Below are 19,301 nucleotides of genomic sequence, written 5' to 3'. Positions count from 1 at the left end.
TTTTTCTGTTTTAGAGGGCCGGGCTGCATGTTTCATATCTCCCGGGTTTGCGCGTGCAACTACTTGGTTTCGTCATGGTGAAACACCTAATGACTCGTTATCAAGACGAATTGTTTGAAGCACTATGAGTCGACTCTTTTATAGATGAATCAACAGTTTTAAACACTGTACACTTACAGATTTAAGCCTTAGCTGGATATTTCACTTCACTTAGAGCTGTGTTACACACTACATGGAAGGGCATTTTCAAAAACCATAATATGGGCTCTTTAAAGTAAATGATTTAAATTTGTTTATATGTATTTTTATATTTTGGGTAAGGCATAAAACTAAAAAATATTCATCCAATTAAATAGATTCAGACCGACATCTCCCATAATTCCGATTAGTAGCCCAATCTGTCTGTCAGCAAATGCAGATTTGAACAACTGTGCAGCCGACTGCTGTTTGTGCTGCGCGTTCACGAGATGGCCAAAAACCTGCTGAATCAAAACTTTTTAAAAACCTGAATCAATATTGGAGTTACCTTTGTACGCTGGAGAAAGGATGAAACAATGTCTGAAGGACTTCTCTTAGACAGGTAATGTTCTGTTTTAAAACTGTTTTAGCTTCATGGAAAGCCGATGTAACGTTAGATGCTGTTGTTACAAACGGGTTATATCTTCAAGAAGTGTTGTTCAGCCACTAAAATCTTCCAATGATAGATAATTAAGACTATTTTCAGTTGCATTAGGGACCTTTTACAGCATCGATAATGCAGATTTTAACTAGTTTAACAACAAAACACAAGTAAATAGCGCTATTCCGCCTAGTCTCTCCCTATATTGTTTACCATGCAACTCTAAATATTCACTCTGAAATAACCTGTCAGTTTGGCTTGCATTCCACCAGACAAGCACTAGTCGGTTTTAACACATGAGAGAGGGTTCTTTTGCTGTGCTTGTGTTTAAGGAGGCGTGGCTCAAGACGGCAGGGGAGGGACTGTGATCCAAAGATTTATGCTAAGCTGTTAGTGAAGTGGTACGAATTATTAGAAATTAAAAATCAAAGTTAATTTGTCTTTCTAGTCTGTACACTTTCGTTTTACTAAGTAGAAAATAGAAAATAAATATTTCAAATTAATGCAATGTGATGCTATGATTTACATGTTTCCGATTGGCTACTTCTACTTCATACCTAATAAGGGGGAGGGGCTTGCTGCTCAAACAATACACAGACTCTGACTTGAAGCAGCAGCAGCTCCGTGTTTCCTGTGTTTTTATTAACATTATTGTCCCTCATCAGGTATGAAATATTGAAATCGTTATCAAAATGTGTTGAATATACGTTAGAGATATGAAAGCAACAAGTGTCATCTATTAAATTAACCTGATAGTGTATATTAATATATATAAGAGTTTGTATTAACTGTATATATATACGCTCTGCACTGTAATTCCAACGGTAACATGATGATATGATGATTTAAATGCCAACTGTAGAAACGGTCAAGTGAATGTATATTATATGTATCAACATAACAACTAACAAAGGGAATATTGTTACAAAAGTAATTATAAAGTCTCAAAGTGCTATTATTTCCCATAGTTGGTTACAATGTATATATAAAGAGAGATATATGTGTAGGTCGTTTATAAGCCTTTATGTGTGAGTGTTATAGAATAATTAAACTGTGAATAGTTTATTTAGGAAGAATCATATAATTACTTTATAGTAATTTATAGCAGTAATGTGCAGGGAATATGTATGTGATTATTTTGTGATATGTGTATATAAAATCTGTGAAGATGTTTACATATGTTGTTGTACAATGTGAAAGTATACTTTCAAGTGCATTCATTTAAAAAAACAATACACAGACTCTGACGTGAAGCAGCAGCAGCTCCGTGTTTCCTGTGTTTTTATTAACATTATTGTCCCTCATCAGGCAGTGAGGGCGCTACATTTTGGAGGCACCGCTGGGATGGATGCAGTGTGGGTCGGCTTCGAGTGATGACAGTTGTCCTTCAGTGCCATTCATCTTTTTACTCAGCCTAGGAGATCAGTGAAGTGAAGGTGTCCACGGTCCCTGTTGTGTTCGGACAAAAGTGCATTCAATCTGAGATCAACTTACAATATCAGGATTGCAGCAAGATCCCAGCCAGCTACGGACATTGCACACATACATTACACTGCACATTTCCAAAGACTGAGCAACCTATGGATTCCTTAGAGGACTTGAAGCTTGAGGTTATAGGAGCATTATATGCTATCTCAAAAGGAAACCTTCTTGAATTATGTCACTTTCTGGAAGTTAAGTGTGAAAATGCTGTCAACAAAAGTCGTTCAGCACTCATTTCTTTGATTGTAAAACACATTGAGAGAGAGACATTAGAAGAACTTGAAGATGCTGGTATGTCAGAGCTTTTGTGCTTAAAAGATAAAATTTGTGAAATTCAGTTTGGAAACAGTGATCCAGAAAAACAAACAACTCACACATCAAAAAGAGGGGCCTTAGACCAGGTAGCAGAAAACGTAGAGCAAGAAAGACTGCAAAAAGAAATTGACACGTTACAGTTAGCCCTGCAAAAGCTAATTGAACAAAAACAAGGAGCAGGTGATTACACGTACCATAACACTAGCAATCAACAACGCACAACCAAATCACAAAACCCTCTTGCTTCGCACAGTATGAACACACAACAAGAAACAAGTACCTACCTAAATCAAGTGCCCTCTCAACCAGTTATGTTTCCCTGGAATAGAGAATTTAAAATTTCAGGACAGATCGGTGAGCATGGACAGAAAGACAAACTCACTTTTTCAAGTTTGGCTCATCAAATTGAGCATGGACTGAGCAGAGGGGTTTCGGAACTTGAAATAGTGGATGCTGTAATCAGAGCGATAGCACCAGGCATGCAGCTGCGTAGCTATCTGGAAGGAAAACCAAATTTAACCTTGCCCATTTTGAGACGAATTCTCCGAGCACATTATCAGGAAAGAGGTGCAACAGAACTGTACAAGCAGCTAACATCAGAAGTTCAGAGCAGTAAGGAGAATCCACAAAGTTTTATTGTTCGGTGTCTTGATTTGAGACAAAAGATTCTGTTTGCTTCCCAGGAGGCAGAATCTACTTTGAAATATGACCCAAATCTTGTTCAGAGTATGTTTCTCCACACTGTCCTGACCGGCTTACAAAATGATAGTATTAGAAGTGACCTGCAACCTTACCTCACAAGAAATGAGGTGAGCGATGAACTTCTATTGGACAAGGTCAATGTTGCCTGTGCAAATGAAACAGAGCGTCAAAACAAGAAAAAGTATCTATCCCAACATCATCTCACTAAAGTAAATCCTGTACAAGTTAATGAAGTCGCTATTGAAAAAAAAGGAAAGACACAGTGTCACAGAAACACAGAGAAAGTTGAACCTGACCTTTTGAGTGAGTTAAAAGGAATGCGGTCTGACATGGCAATGTTGAAGGATCTCAGTGTAGAGGTGGCTCAAATTAAAGAATCCATACGACAGCCTCAGGTCATGCCCACACAGTCCTCCACCCATTTAAGGGATCCCATATACATGCAACCTCCCCAGTCTACATACCACACTGCACGTTATCTGCAGCCCTATGACAGGTGAAGGGGAGCATATCAGCGACAACATTGGCTCCCTCCACAACAATACCACTCTCCTCCAGTCCATCTAAGGAAATGTGTGGCATGTCAGCAGAGCGGATTAGATGTGCACTGTACTCACTGTTATAGATGTGGGAGTAGCGACCATTTTCTGGCAGGTTGCAGAGTGCGAAATCCAATGATGTACAGAGACCAGTCGTTAAACGAGACCGGGTCACGACCGCGGGACAGGGAGTGACCAGTGAAACATTGGAGTCCCCACAAAGCTGTGCACACTGTGGTGTAGTAAATCCTGACTTAAATTTGCAACAATGTTCTGCCTGTAAGCAAACACTTTATTACTCCAAAGCCTGTCAATGTTATCACTGGACAAAACATAAGAATCAATGCAAACAAGTTTCCAACCGTGATATGAATTCTGCCATGATTGAAAAGAAAACAAATGCAAAAGAATCTATTTGTGCTGATTTTGTTGGAAAGCAGTGTATTGTACCATGTTACATTCAAGGCCAGCTTGTTGATGCATTATGGGATACGGGATCACAAGTGTGCATAGTGGATGAACTGTGGAAAAATGAGTACTTGCCTAACATGAGGTTGAGGGATGTGACAGAGGTAATCGATGCACCTGAAAGTCTCCGTCTTGTGGCAGCAAATGGACAGGATATTCCTTACATGGGATGGGTGGAAGTGACTTTTGGTTTGACAGTAACTGAAACTGAAACAAAAGAACTTGTCATACCTGTGCTAGTGATGGAGGGCAGGCAGCTTTGTCGTCCTATTATTGGATTTAATGTGATTGAGCGAATTCTAAATGACAATAAATTACCTCAGCCAGTCACAAATGAATTTCTGAGAACAGTTCTCCCAAGTGTGGAAAGAGAGAAAGTACATGCTTTTATTAATCAAATCCATGAAGAAACCCCATGTGAATACCTTGTTAAAACAAAGGAAAATATTCAGGTGCCAAAACACACATCTGTACAAATAAAATGCAGGGTACAATCTCGTCGACAAAAAAAAGACACATTGCTTCTCTTTGAGCCTGATGTTAACCCACAATGGACAGAGGGGTTGGAGTTCTGTGAAACAGTAGTGACCCTACAGAAGCACATGTCCCCACACATTATCATCAGTGTACAAATCCCCACAGATCACGATTTAGTGCTAATGGGCAAGACAGTTATAGGAACAGTACAGCCAGTACAGTCTGTGTATCCAACAGCTGCGTTTGACAATAATGACTTACCATCACTGAGAATAAATGAAATAAAAATTGAAGCTGGCCACACCCCTGACAACACATGGGTTCCACCTGTAAACTTAAGTCATCTTAATGAATCTGAAAAACGAATTGTTCAAAAAATGTTAAAAGAGGAAGCGGCATCATTTTCCAAATCCGAAACTGACATAGGCTGCATTGAAAAGCTGCAACTGTCCATCTCTTTGAAAGACACTACTCCAGTAGCACGTACTTACCAGTCAGTGCCTAAACCGCTCTACCAGGAAATGAAAGACTACCTGCACGATCTTATTGCACAAAAATGGATACAGAAATCAAATTCATCATATGCCTCACCTGTAGTGTGTGTCAGGAAAAAGGATGGCACCTTACGCTTGTGTATTGATTATAGAGAGTTGAACAGAAAAACACATCCTGATAGGCAGCCCATTCCCCGGGTACAAGATATAATGGACAGTCTGGGAGGGAACTCCTGGTTTTCACTCCTTGACCAAGGAAAAGCATACCATCAGGGTTTCATGGCCAAGGAAAGCAGACCACTAACTGCTTTTGTTACACCATGGGGTTTATATGAGTGGATTCGGGTCCCTTTCGGCCTGATGAATGCTCCTTCAGTGTTCCAACGCTGCATGGAGGAATGCCTGGAAGAGCTGAGAGACAATATCTGTGTTCCTTATCTGGATGATACCTTGGTTTTTAGCAAAACCTTTGAAAGTCATGTAGAGGATGTGAGAAAGGTCTTGCAAAGATTAAGACTGTATGGGATAAAGTTAAAACCTATCAAATGTGAGTTGTTTAAGCGTGAAGTGCGGTACCTCGGGAGAATTGTGTCTGAGGAAGGAAGTAAGATGGATCCGGCTGACACAGCTGCCGTGGAAAGCCTGAAAGAGAAAAGACTTACCACAGTTGGACAACTGAGATCTGTCATGGGCCTGCTCAGTTACTATAGGCAATATATAAAGAACTTTTCAAAGATCGCAGAACCTTTGTACGACCTACTGAAACAAACAGAAACTAACAGAGAGGATTACAAAGAGAAAAGTCATCAAAAGTGGAAAGAAAAGAGTAGGGGATTGTCCTCCAAAACACAAATCATATGGACAGACAAACATCAAGAGATACTAGAGAGACTGATTGACTGTCTGGTTGAGCCACCTATCCTTGCATTTCCTGATTTCTCACAGCCATTCATACTGCACACTGATGCATCAAATCAGGGACTTGGGGCTGTTTTGTATCAAAAACAAAATGGAAAATTAAGAGTCATCGCTTATGGGTCTCGAACTTTGACAGCCGCAGAAAAGAAGTACCACCTCCACTCAGGCAAGCTGGAGTTTCTGGCCCTAAAGTGGGCTGTCAGCGAAAAGTTTAAAGATTATTTGTACTATGCGCCCACATTTACAGTGTACAGTGACAACAATCCTCTCACTTATGTCTTGACCAGTGCAAAGTTAAATGCAACAGGATGCAGATGGGTTGCAGAGCTTGCAGACTTCCATTTCACAATAAAATACCGTCCTGGAAAAGAAAACATAGATGCAGACAGTTTATCCCGTATGCCACTAGACATTGAAACTATAATGGAGCAGTGTACAGAGGAACTTACATCTGATTGTGTTGAAGCAACTGTGCAGGCAATAGAAATGCAGGATTGTACAACGTCATGGACAGCCATGACCTCACTTAAAAACCCAGCAGAGTCTGTGGAGTCAAGTGAAAGATATTCAACTGATGAAATACGACAAGCACAAAGGGAAGATGCCCATATTGGGCCAGTATTACAATGCAAGTTGATTGGCGAAAAACCTTCTAGACACCAACTGAAAACATTTAGTATACAAAGTAAAAGTTTGCTACGCCAATGGGACAAACTTACTTACGGAGAGGATGAAATCCTTCGCAGAAAGACAGCTACCCGAACTCAGCTTGTGTTGCCAGAAAAATACAAATATTGTGTCTTGCAAGAGTTGCATAGTAAAATGGGTCATCAGAGAGTGGAAAGGACCATGTCCCTCATTACTGACAGGTTCTTCTGGCCAAAAATGCAGAGCGAGATTGAACATTTTGTGACCAAGTGTTGTAATTGTTTGAAACAGAAGAAGCCAAGTAAAGAAACAAGAGCACCACTCATGAATATTGTTACCACTCACCCATTTGAACTCGTTTCCATAGACTTTTTGCACCTTGACAAATGCAAAGGAGGGTATGAATATGTCTTGGTTATAATGGATCACTTCACAAGGTTTGCTCAAGCTTACGCCACTACATCGAAATCTGCAAAAACTGTTGCTAAAAGGATTTTCAATGATTACGCACTGAAATTCGGATTCCCTAAAAGGATTCATCATGACCAGGGAGCTGAGTTTGAAAACCAGTTACTTTCTCAATTAAAGAAAAATTGTGGAATTGCAGGATCACGAACAACACCATACCACCCACAAGGAAATGGGCAAGTGGAACGTTTCAATCGGACATTGCTCCAGATGTTAAAGACTTTAACAGAAACACAAAAGTCCAACTGGAAGGAATCGTTAAACAAACTTACTTTTGCCTACAACAGTACACGATGTGAGGTAACTGGATTTTCACCATTTTATCTTCTGTTTGGGCGTTCGCCAAGATTACCTGTAGACTTGCTTTTTGGATTAATGCCAGAGGGAGGGACTGAGGACCACAAGAAATATGTAACAAAATGGAGTCATAGAATGCAGGAAGCATATGAGATTGCAAAAGAGAACAGCAAAAAGGTTTCAGAGAGAAACAAAAAGAACTATGATGGATCTCTCTGAGTCAGGAGCTCAGTGTTGCACCCAGGAGATCGTGTGTTGGTGAGAAATCTTACACCTAGGGGAGGCACAGGGAAATTACGAAGCCACTGGGAGGATCTGATACACACAGTTGTTCGACGATTAGGGGAAGAATGCCCAATTTATGAAGTGAGACCTGAGCAGGGTAAAGGAAGATCACGTGTTCTTCACCGAAACTTAGTGATGCCCTGTGATTGCTTACCACTAGAGATTGAACCTGGAAAGAAAGCAAAATCAAAAGGACCATCAAAAAATCTAAAACCACTCAAAAGGAATGAACCTGAGCCAGAAGAGGATGAGGATGAAGAGGATGAGGATGAATGTCCTTATTACTATTACTTACCTGAAATCCAGCCTCAGAGCCTTGGGCAAGAGATTGTTGAACTCAGAGAGCAGAATGTATCTGAAGCTCAGTCTGGAGTACCTAAAGGGGCAAACAGAAAGTTAGTAAATGAACACTTACCTTGTGACTTGTCTGGTGAACCTGAAAAAGAAAAAGAGCAAATCAGTGAACGGACAGAACAGGATCAGATAACAAATGTTTCAATGGACCTTGAGGATATGTCTCAACAAGAAGTTGATGTGTTAGAGGAGGAACAACCTGAAGAGGCACCAGAGAACATGCAAGAAGAATATACTACTTTCAGTGAAAGTAGCACAGAGGCAGAACAAGAAACCAGGTGGCCTCAAAGGGAAAGGAGACAACCAAGAACATTTACCTATGACTATTTGGGCACTCCAGCCTGTTATAATGTTGGACATACTAACACCACAGCGTTTCATCCCATGCCATATGAAATGCAGAATGTAACTCCATGGACTTACCTTGTGCAGCAATATGAGCCAGTATATTCATACATATATTGAAAGATAGAGTTTGTGGAGGAAAAGTGGGATTAGAAGAAGAAACAGACTAGGTAGTCTCAACTCATACCCCTATTCATAATATGCAGAGCACACAAGTAATGTGACATACAACCACTAGACATTAATATCACATGATGACAAGAAATTATTCCGTTTTCGTGGGAGATAAACAGGAAAGTAATGTCGGGACGACATTTATTTTGATGGGGAGAGTGAAGTGGTACGAATTATTAGAAATTAAAAATCAAAGTTAATTTGTCTTTCTAGTCTGTACACTTTCGTTTTACTAAGTAGAAAATAGAAAATAAATATTTTAAATTAATGCAATGTGATGCTATGATTTACATGTTTCCGATTGGCTACTTCTACTTCATACCTAATAAGGGGGAGGGGCTTGCTGCTCAAACAATACACAGACTCTGACGTGAAGCAGCAGCAGCAGCTCCGTGTTTCCTGTGTTTTTATTAACATTATTGTCCCTCATCAGGTATGAAATATTGAAATCGTTATCAAAATGTGTTGAATATACGTTAGAGATATGAAAGCAACAAGTGTCATCTATTAAATTAACCTGATAGTGTATATTAATATAAATAAGTTCGTATTAACTGTATATATATACGCTCTGCACTGTAATTCCAACGGTAACATGATGATATGATGATTTAAATGCCAACTGTAGAAACAGTCAAGTGAATGTATATTATATGTATCAACATAACAACTAACAAAGGGAATATTGTTACAAAAGTAATTATAAAGTCACAAAGTGCTATTATTTCCCATAGTTGGTTACAATGTATATATAAAGAATATGAAATATTATATATAATATTATATGAAATAATTAACGCATGAAAAAAAATTAACGCAATTAACGCAGTTTTTGTTTTTTGTTTTTTTTTCCCTGTTGTGGCCAGGGCAGGCGCCGGGCAGTTTCCCGCTGTTTCGATGTACATTTTGGGCTGGGATGATCATCTTCTTATGATCTGATCGGCCCATAAAACACTTAACAGACTGTCATGTTTTTCTGCCTTAGTGATTGACGGTGCTGTGAGCTGTCACGCTCTGAAAGTAAGAGGTGCGTTCGACATGAAGCTCAGCTGCAGCCGGTGATCAACGAGATTAGCCGAGCGCAGGTGGGGGCGGAGTTGATAACGGAGCCGTCAAGACGGACAGCTGGACACTTCGGGACTCAGTTGCTGCAGTCATGATGACCGATCACATGGGGTCATCATATATATATATATATATATATATATATATATATATATATATATATATATATATATATATATATATATATATGTATATATATATATATTTTTTTGTTTTTTGTTATTTTTATTTATAACAACAAAACATTTACAAATAAAACAGAATACAAACTGTAGTTCCTTTTTAAACAATAAGGGAGAATTACGAATAAAATATTACAAATGCATGAGAGAAATAAGAGGAAATAAGAGGTTAATATAAACATAAAAACGAACAGGTCTATTAAATACAAAGCAATAAGCATAAATTCTAGGAGTTAAACATCAATCTTTAGGCTAATACTTTTTGTTTGAATATGCTAAAAAAAAGGTTTACATATATGTACATTTATAGATATAAACATTTCCAATGTAAAAAGCAAAACAAGGTGCTTTGATTAGGTCTTAATAAATTAGATTATTTTGGATAATGAATGAATTTTCAAAAAAGCATTTTAATCCAAAAAGATTGTGTTGAAAAGAACAAAAGGTAAAATAAGTGAGCTATGTAGAAGTTTCCCAGAAAGAGCAGGTAGCCTTTAAACTGCTAGACAGGAAATAAAATATATATTTATATTATAATAATAAAACCATTTTATAATTATTTAATAAAAAAGTTATTTAGCTTAATTTGTTAAGAGAGCTTTAGGGTGGCAGGATCAATGATGATGATTATTTTATTTCAAGTCTGTAAGACCTATTTGAGTTCATATTTAGGTTATTCACTAAAATATACACTAAAATATATCATTTAAATCGTTCATGGAGATGAATGCAGTAAATAGTCTGTATAAAAAGGTTGAAAATAAACCTGTGCAAACAAGCTAACCTTTATAACCGGATTATTTAACAAAAGATGATACTGCAGTAAAATATTTGTAGTCTTTTAATAAGCAAGATGTGTACAGGATAGAAAGGGTGTGAAAAGTGAATTGTTTGTTTTGAAACTTTTGAATCGGAATTTGTCCAATTAAACCCGAAATACACGTGTTTGTTGTCATGTGGTGAACTCGGCCAATCGTGTAATATCAGTGTCGTCATCAGAGCTCCTGCAGTCGATCTTCAGAAGCTGCACGGTCTGAGTCTGCCGTCTGATCTCGGAGCGCTGTCGCGGTACTTTGATGCCACATGTGACAGTCACATGGCGTCGGCGCAGCATCAATCCGGACAAGATTTCTAACCAGCATGCACCGCTTTAAGACAGATTTCGATCGATCTGCGCAGCGCTGCATGAAGTCGAACGCACCTAAGATGTTTCTTTTCCGGACAGAGCGGCTGTGTGACATAATCTGCAGCCCATTGGTCCTTTTCTTTATTGACATTGGGCTGACCCAATCACAATCTTCCATGTTGGGCTCTATGTAACGTAGGTGTGTATTCGTCAAAATAGCCGAGAGTCACGCCTGTTTCTTTCGCGCGGGTTCGCACCGCGGGAGAGCAGGCTTTTGCGTCTGCACTCTGCAGTGGGGCACAGATCAACATATTCCTGTCTATTCTATCTAGTTACCTATCTGTCCATATACTTATACTTTTTTTAACTTTTAATCTGCACCACTGCCGCGGCATCTTCCTCCTATAATGCTGTTTCCTCAACCTGCAAGTCTTTATTTTACAATTGATAAAGAATGTCCGCTTCTAAAGCTCTGAGGGGTGTCAGTCATGTATTTTAAGATGCACTCGGTCAGAAGACAAGCGCATGAGATATCATGACATTGTGTTTTTGATCGTCAGCATGATGTAGGCTTATAGTGACATTTATATTTATAAAATATAGTTAATATAATGATATTTATACATGACCAAACTAGTGTGAAACTTTTTTACATTTATTTTTGTAGTTCTGCCCAAACAAATATTTGTTGCATTTTTTAATTGTTTAAGTTCATTTGATTGACAATGTAAAAGCTGTTAGCTACGTTTGATGTTTCATTGTTGAGTTAAACATTTTTTTAGGGTCTCTGATACATTGCTTTTATAATTTATCTATATTTTATTAATCAACATTAACTGTGTGCGTCAGCAGGCAGTTTTTATGTTCATTATTTATTAGGCTCCCTCAAAACACACAGGCACCCACATTTCCAGTGTAGATTATAATTTTATTTTAATAATAAATAAAAAAAAATGTAGTTTTTTTTTATTTGTCAACTCTCGTTATTTCCTACAGAATATATGGCTTTTGTGCTTTTATAGAATGGGAGTTAGTAAACCTATCCAAGGGCATGCACAGATTTTCAATACTTTTATTATTATTTTAACTTTTCATATCTGCAATGCCTGTATTTTGCCATTTTTTTGCAGTCCACTTAGAATCCAATATGGAAATCAGTGTTTTCTTTATTGGCATTGATTGTTTTGAAATTCAAATGGCTCTAACATGCCTGTGTTTTTATTTCTGTAATGAATATGGCTGTCACGCCAGGATCTTGATGGTTTATTGTGGGTATGTTGTTTACATGAAGAAATCTGTGTTACAAGTTAAACAAAAATTATAATAATTAATTATATTTTGAATTTAAATAGTATTTGTCTTGCGTTTACATTAATTTTACACTCGAATAGCCAAAATCATAAGTTTCAGTCTTTTAAATGCGATTAATCACGATTAATTTTTTTTAGAAGTGCGATTAATTAGTTAAATTTTTAATCAATTGACAGCACTAATTATTATTAATAGTACCATTAATGGTCATAATAATAAAAGCAAAAATGACTGGAGTAATAATTTAATTTGAAACTACAAAAAGTAAGAAAGCAGATATTTAAAATTGTAATAAATATTAAAACATTTAACTTTTTTCTTTTTACATTTAATAAATGTTGCCTTGATGATCAGAATAATTTTCTTTAAAGAAAAAAACATGAAAAAAACTGACCCCAAACTTTGTTATTTGGGTTTTTTTTTGTGCACACCTTTAAATATTGTATATACTTTTTGCCACTGGACAGTTTATGGTGCACTTTGAATAGAATTTCCCTCTTTTTTACATCTTCAGGTTAAGCAATATTTATTTTATTTTTTTGTGAACCTGGGTGTAACATCCCCCAGTAGATCCGCAAGGATCTATTGCACTACAAGGTTAATATATACTAGTGCAACGCTTTTTAAAAAGTAAAATAATCTGATTTTAGCAAAGATTGTAAATATTTTTCTTTAGGATTTATTTAACCATAAGCATACACTCATGAGCTCAGGATCAGAAAGTCAAAGAAGTCTGAGAAAAGTTGATGATCAGACCAGCAAAGACTGATTGAAGGACTTGGTTTTATCAACTCAATAGCCGCGTTTCCACTGTCACTTCCGGGGCCTAAAGAAGGCCTAAACCAAAGAGGGCCACCCGGGGCTTCGGGACGGAGTGAAAGGAGAGACGGGGACAGTTTTTCTTTTTGCGTATGATCGCTCTTATGTTTCTCTTTTAAATGTAAGGCTGTTGCATAAAACAATAAAGTAGTTTTAATTTCTAAGTGACTTTTCTTTGCTGAAAAGATATCCTTTGGAGGATTAATGAGGTGAGAATAATCATCACTTCCTGTTCTTGTCTTGGTTGAACTTTTGCTCACTACTGAAGTGTAGTGCTGTCTAGAACATTTCATTTCGATGTGCTTTAATTGCAGCTACAACATGATGAGTTTGCTCTTTCATCTCTGTGAGTATTTTATCTTTATTATGCTTTCTGAACTTTTACTTCTTGCACAAATCAAATCAGTCAAAAGTTGGATGCATAAACTTTTTTTTTTTTTTTTGGCTCATTTGTTTGTTTGGTTGTTCGAACCTTTTATTGTACCTTATTGTATTACTGTACATTGTACTACAATAGTACTGACAAAGAATCTTTGATTTTATTTTTTAGATCTGCTTATATGGTGTGAGGCAGCACAGACTTTAACAGATCAACAAACCCATTTGGGGCAAAATGTCAGCATAAACTGTGATCTTGTTGAAACTGAGGTTTATTGGTTTTTACTGAATCTTTCATATTCAGTCCTGATATTACGCTCTTTCCAAACACCATTTTACTACAATGAACGATTCAGACTTAAATATTCAGTGAACTCTAGTCGTCTGTTAATAAATAATGTCACCACTGATGAGTTAGGAGTTTATTACTGCATGAGCACAAATAAACAACCAGAATTCAGCAACGGCACCAGACTGTACATCACCGGTAAGCTCTCTATTGGCACTAAAAACTTTCAGTACACTGATTATGTCAAGACTACTAATGTTCTTTGCTGCATTATCCTAGTTGATTCAATAACGCATAATAATCGTTACACCATATTAAAGACACAGCAGACAGTAAAGGTTTTCGAGAGTTTTTGTCAAGTTTAAAAGGTGTGTTTGTGCGCGTTTAGATGCCTGTATGTGTGTGTGAGACCGAGGAAAAGAGCGCTCCCTTGATAGCTCTGTTGATGCCGTGAGCGACTTTTTTCTTCTATTTTTCATTGTTTTTATTTATTTTGGAGATAATACACTATATGAATACAACAGAAAGACATTAAACTTAACAAATTTCGTGTCCACTTTTGTAGGCTCAAAACAATAGTGTCATATCTAGATAAAATAGCCTAAGGTATATTGAAATCATTTAAAGAATTACAAATATCAGATATAATAAAATCACATTAAATAAATAAACCAATATAAAACTAACAAAAGCTAGCTATAACAATTAGGTACTATATCAAACTGTTTTAAAGCCATATTAAACTTTTATTTGTCAAAAGCCTCTCTGAAAAAAAAAGATTTTAGATATTTTCTAAAAACAATAAACACCGGAGAATGTTTTAAATATTATTTATAAAGTATTTGGATACGATGATATTAATCAAATCATGCAAACAGAGCATTTTCGGGGTGAGTAAAAGCAGAAACTAGGCGACCTTTTTTTCTGTCTTCCAGCTGCGCAGCACTTTACAGACGCATTAGGGAAAACTGCAAGTTCAAATTGTGTTCTGTGTCCTCAAACAAGTGTGTATGTTATTGTATGACGTGATAAAATTAAAAAAGGAAATTTAAATACATAAAGAACTTTATAGTGCATAGCTGATGAGTGCAACAAAATATAGCCTATATTTTATTATGTGCTGCTCTTATGTGCTGAAACACTGAACACTTTCCTTTACTTAAGATATAATAGGCAACATCTTTAAATAAAGGGAATCACCTATTAAGTGTCATGAAGTCTATAGGGAAAAATTCATGTTTCAGTTCACTCCGGAGCATTTGGGATAAATGTTGGATAGCGTCTGTCTGAGGATGTTATAAAATACATTTTATATCGAGTTATTAACAGAGAATTTTATGTATGTGGTTTTATATTATGGATGTGTGTGCTCCCTGCGCTGGGTTCCTCTGTTAGTGGCAAGACCACTGGATTTCGATGCCAACAGTCGGTCGGCGAGTACATGAATATGATGAATGAGAACACACAGGCATGTTCGTATAGACATGCATTGTACTGCAGTACAGTAACATGTCATTTGTTTGTTTTGGTTGTCCTTATTTTAATAGTTTCGTGATGATGTGGTGTGCTTTATCTGCCTGATTCCCACTGAAGTGGGCGGGTTGTGTGACGTTCGATTTGGGGGATGTTCTAGGGGCTGGGTTTGCGTGACGCGCCGCGAGCTACTAGCCTGACAGTGGAAACGCGACATGATTTCGGCCTCACTGCTCAACCTCCCGGGCGATTGGCCCGGCCTGGCCTGATAAAAGCCCTGGCTCGCACTGGCCCGATAGTGGAAATGTGGCTAGTGTGTTCAGCCACCATCATGGTACAAGCCCCCTATCTGTGAAACCAGACCTTAGAATTGTAATCTCAATTGAGTTCTCATAAAATGCAAATGGTGGAGGATAAATGAGGTGAGAATAATCGTCACTTCCTGTTCTTGTCTTGGTTGAACTTTTGCTCACTACTGAAGTGTAGTGCTGTCTAGAACATACACCACTTTCATTTCGATGTGCTTTACTTGCAGCTACAACATGATGAGTTTGCTCTTTCATCTCTGTGAGTATTTTATCTTTATTATGCTCTCTGAACTTTTACTTCTTGCACAAATCAAATCAGTCAATCAGTCAGTTTTTTTGGCTCATTTGTTTGTTTGGTTGTTTGAACCTTTTATTGAACCTTATTGTATTACTGTACATTGTACTACAATAGTACTGACAAAGAATCTTTGATTTTGTTTTTTAGATCTGCTTATATGGTGTGAGGCAGCACAGACTTTAACAGATCAACAAACACAATTGGGGCAAAATGTCAGCATAAACTGTGATCTTGTTGAAACTGAGGTTTATTGGTTTTTACTGAATCTTTCATATTCAGTCCTGATATTACGCTCTTTCCAAACACCATTTTACTACAATGAACGATTCAGACTTAAATATTCAGTGAACTCTAGTCGTCTGTTAATAAATAATGTCACCACAGATGAGTTAGGAGTTTATTACTGCATGAGCACAAATAAACAACCAGAATTCAGCAACGGCACCAGACTGTACATCACCGGTAAGCTCTCTATTGGCACTAAAAACTTTCAGAACACTGATTATGTCAAGACTACTAATGTACTGTGACTTTTTTTATTTTATTTTACAGAAGAAACTCCGCAAACCGAGTGCCAGAATAATACAGTAGTGCAGTTCATCCAGCAGAATCAGACATCATGGCTGACTCTCGCCCTCATGACTGGTCTGTGGATTCTTGTTTTGGTCGTTGTGATCATAGGTGGGTTTTGTTAATTTAAATAAAATGACATGTAAATACACACTGATACTGATTAGCCAATAATTATTTTCATATTATGGTTGATAACTAATGGCATGGTAAAGTGCAGTACAGTACACTTTTATTTCCATTTCCACAGCCAGAAGTACCAAAATAGTAAACATGTATACCACTTTTAGGGACTCTATTGTAAGGCTACCTGGAACAAGATTACGGTACCCAGTGGTGGTAAGAGTACAAAAATATTGTACTCACTTACAAGTACTGTTACATTGCTGAAATTGTACTCAATTACAAGTAAAAGTACTGGTGTTAAAAAGTACTCATGTAAAAGTACAAATTACTCCTCGTAAAAACTACTCAAATTACAAAATTACAAATTACTTTTTAGCTGGCGGAATTGGTGGAATTATCCATGAATGCGGAGTCAGACAAGATCCAGGCAGTAAAACACATTTTACATAACACATTTAAAGATACTATAAACATTTTTAAAACTGTGTAAACAGCATTAATTATAGATTATAATTATGAAGCATCTATAGAGGAAACCCACACCAACATGGGGAGAACATGCAAACTACACACAGAAACACCAACTGACTCAGCCAGGGCTTGAACCAACAAACTTCTTGCTTTGAGGCGATAGCGATACCCACTGCGCACCATGATTATTTTACAAAAACAATGTTTTGCTATTTTGAGTATAAAGACAACAGAAATATGCAAAAATAAAAATCAACTTTTTATCATTTCAAATGATGCCTCTCATCTGTTCGATCAATAGATGATTTAATTAGAAAAAACACTTGCAAATTATGAAGAAACTTTGCTAATTACCTAATTCGCGAACTGAAACATCAGAAACCACAGAACAACACTGCCTAGTGTCTAAACATATAATTAATAAATTAAACATCACACAAATTAAGTTATATGTCTTCTTACCATAATGTGCTTTTTTTTCAGATTATAGACTGAAGTCTTGTAACAGGGTTTCTGCAGATATCATAATGTCAAATTTAAGACTTCTTAAGACCTCTTTAAGACCATAAATTATTACATTTAAGACCTATATCGCAATATCAAAAACACGCAAGAGAAAATGCAAAAACACAAAAGTGTTGGTAAAATAAAATTATTTAAATTGAACAGTACTGAAGACAGGTTAGATGCAACATTGAAGTACAGGAAAAAACAAAGAAACAAACATTTTGAGGCTGATTTTTACTTTCACCTGGCTCCGCATTGTACAGCTCCGCTGACTGTGCGCACTTTACGAAATGCACGAGGCTTTAATACTTGGTGCGTTCATCGTTGTGATATTCTTTAAAACATCAGGAACCAGTCAAAAGAAATCCACCGTAAAAGTCAGACGGATAAACAAAGAAGTACAAAATTTCCGGAATTTTTTATTATTTTTATCATTTATTATGATTACAAAGTTGGGTGACGGGGTGGGGCAGTGGGTAGCACTCTCGACTCAAAACAAAAAGGTCGCTGGTTCGAGCCTTGGCTGGGTCAGTTGGCATTTCTGTGTGGAGTTTGCATGTTCTCCCCGCATTTGCGTGGGTTTGCTCAAGATTCTCCGGTTTTTCCCACAGTCCAAACACATGCATTTTAAGTGAATTAGGTAAGCTAAATTGTCTGTTGTTGTAAATAAGAATGGGTTGCAGCTGGAAAGGCATCTGCTGTGTAAAACATATGCTGGATAAATTGGTGGTTCATTCCACTGTGGCGACCCCAGATTAATAAAGGAACTAAGCCAAAAAGAAAATGAATGAATTATAAAGTTTTATAACTATTGAAGATTTTTTAAATCAAACTTTAATGCATCACTCACTTTTGTTTATATCTCGGACAGTTCTACCTATTAAAGTTAAATATCACTGACAACAGAACATGGGTTGCTCTACAATTATATTTTTTATTCTGGCAAGAATAATAGCAAAAAAAACGTTTAATTATTTTGCCCACTCAACAATTGACACATTATTTTCTGGCTAGTTTCTGTCCTCTACTTATGAGCTGAAAAGGCAATAATGGCCCAACAATCCGGTCCATTATCACCAATAAAGCCTAGAAATTGGGCATCACTATACTGTAAGCCGATATATTCTTTTCCAGTTATCAAAAACATAATTTGTTTCTTAATTTTTGATACATTGTTTTAACTTAAAAAATATACATCTGTGAAAAACCTATAAATGGTGGGAAAACATATTCTGTAATATTAAAACCACCTGGGTCTCCACTTTTGCAATGGCTTCTTTTTTATTGTAACAAACTTATCCCCCAGGTTTTTGCACACTTTTAAACAAAACACTACCTTTCCATGGCTGTTGCAATTTCTAGCCAAGAATTATTGGTCATTTGGTTATCTCTATGGTGATCACGCATGGTCGGATCGTTAAGATGTCTGTACAGCTGTATTGTTTCAGACAAAATCTCTTCAGTGTTTCATATTCAACTCAAATCAAACGCAGCGCAGCGCGAACTGTTCACCCGAAATCATGTCGCGCGAATCCAAAGTGAACCTCCGCAAACACTGCGATGACGTCACATTCGCCGCGCGCACTGAGCTATACATGCTGGTCTTGTTTGTAGTTTTAATACCGCAAATTACATTAGGACTAGTGAAATAAAGAACTACACCACCACGAAACCAAGCAACAACAAAAAATAATTTAGGTGAGCATTAGGAGTAGCGTTACATGGACATCGGAAAAGACCTGTGCAAACATTAAGGACCTAGAACAGCGAATTTAAGACCTTTTAAGGCCTAA

General features: G+C 37.1%; 1 protein-coding gene and 1 long non-coding RNA gene across 3 annotated transcripts in view; one reads left to right on the top strand and one right to left on the bottom strand.

Moving 5' to 3' along the window:
- Positions 1–1,974: 1,974 nt before the first annotated feature.
- LOC103909634 (uncharacterized) lies at positions 1,975–3,552 on the bottom strand. Of its 2 annotated transcripts, none has more exons than XR_015522273.2 (4): positions 3,415–3,552; positions 3,211–3,263; positions 2,701–2,735; positions 1,975–2,068 (listed from the first exon to the last, which is right to left on the bottom strand). It is a non-coding gene; the product is annotated as an uncharacterized LOC103909634 (long non-coding RNA). The 2 variants fall into 2 exon arrangements; XR_015522274.1 differs by lacking the exon at positions 1,975–2,068 and adding an exon at positions 2,399–2,529.
- Positions 3,553–13,925: 10,373 nt separating this feature from the next.
- LOC101883412 (uncharacterized) overlaps positions 13,926–19,301 on the top strand; it is a 31,744-nt gene continuing 26,368 nt past the window's right edge. The window contains exons 1-4 of the mRNA XM_087304632.1: positions 13,926–13,953; positions 15,764–15,795; positions 15,982–16,296; positions 16,387–16,515. Of these exons, the coding sequence (XP_087160758.1) occupies positions 15,771–15,795; positions 15,982–16,296; positions 16,387–16,515 (469 nt within the window). The 5' untranslated portion in view covers positions 13,926–13,953; positions 15,764–15,770. The remainder of the gene's footprint in view (positions 13,954–15,763; positions 15,796–15,981; positions 16,297–16,386; positions 16,516–19,301) is intronic.

The sequence above is a fragment of the Danio rerio genome, chromosome 22 (genome assembly GCF_052040795.2).
Source record: "Danio rerio strain M-AB ecotype USA chromosome 22, GRCz13ab, whole genome shotgun sequence".
Lineage (NCBI taxonomy): Eukaryota > Metazoa > Chordata > Actinopteri > Cypriniformes > Danionidae > Danio > Danio rerio.
The sequence above is the reverse complement of the archived record's forward strand: the minus strand, read 5'-3'. Positions and strand labels throughout refer to the sequence as shown.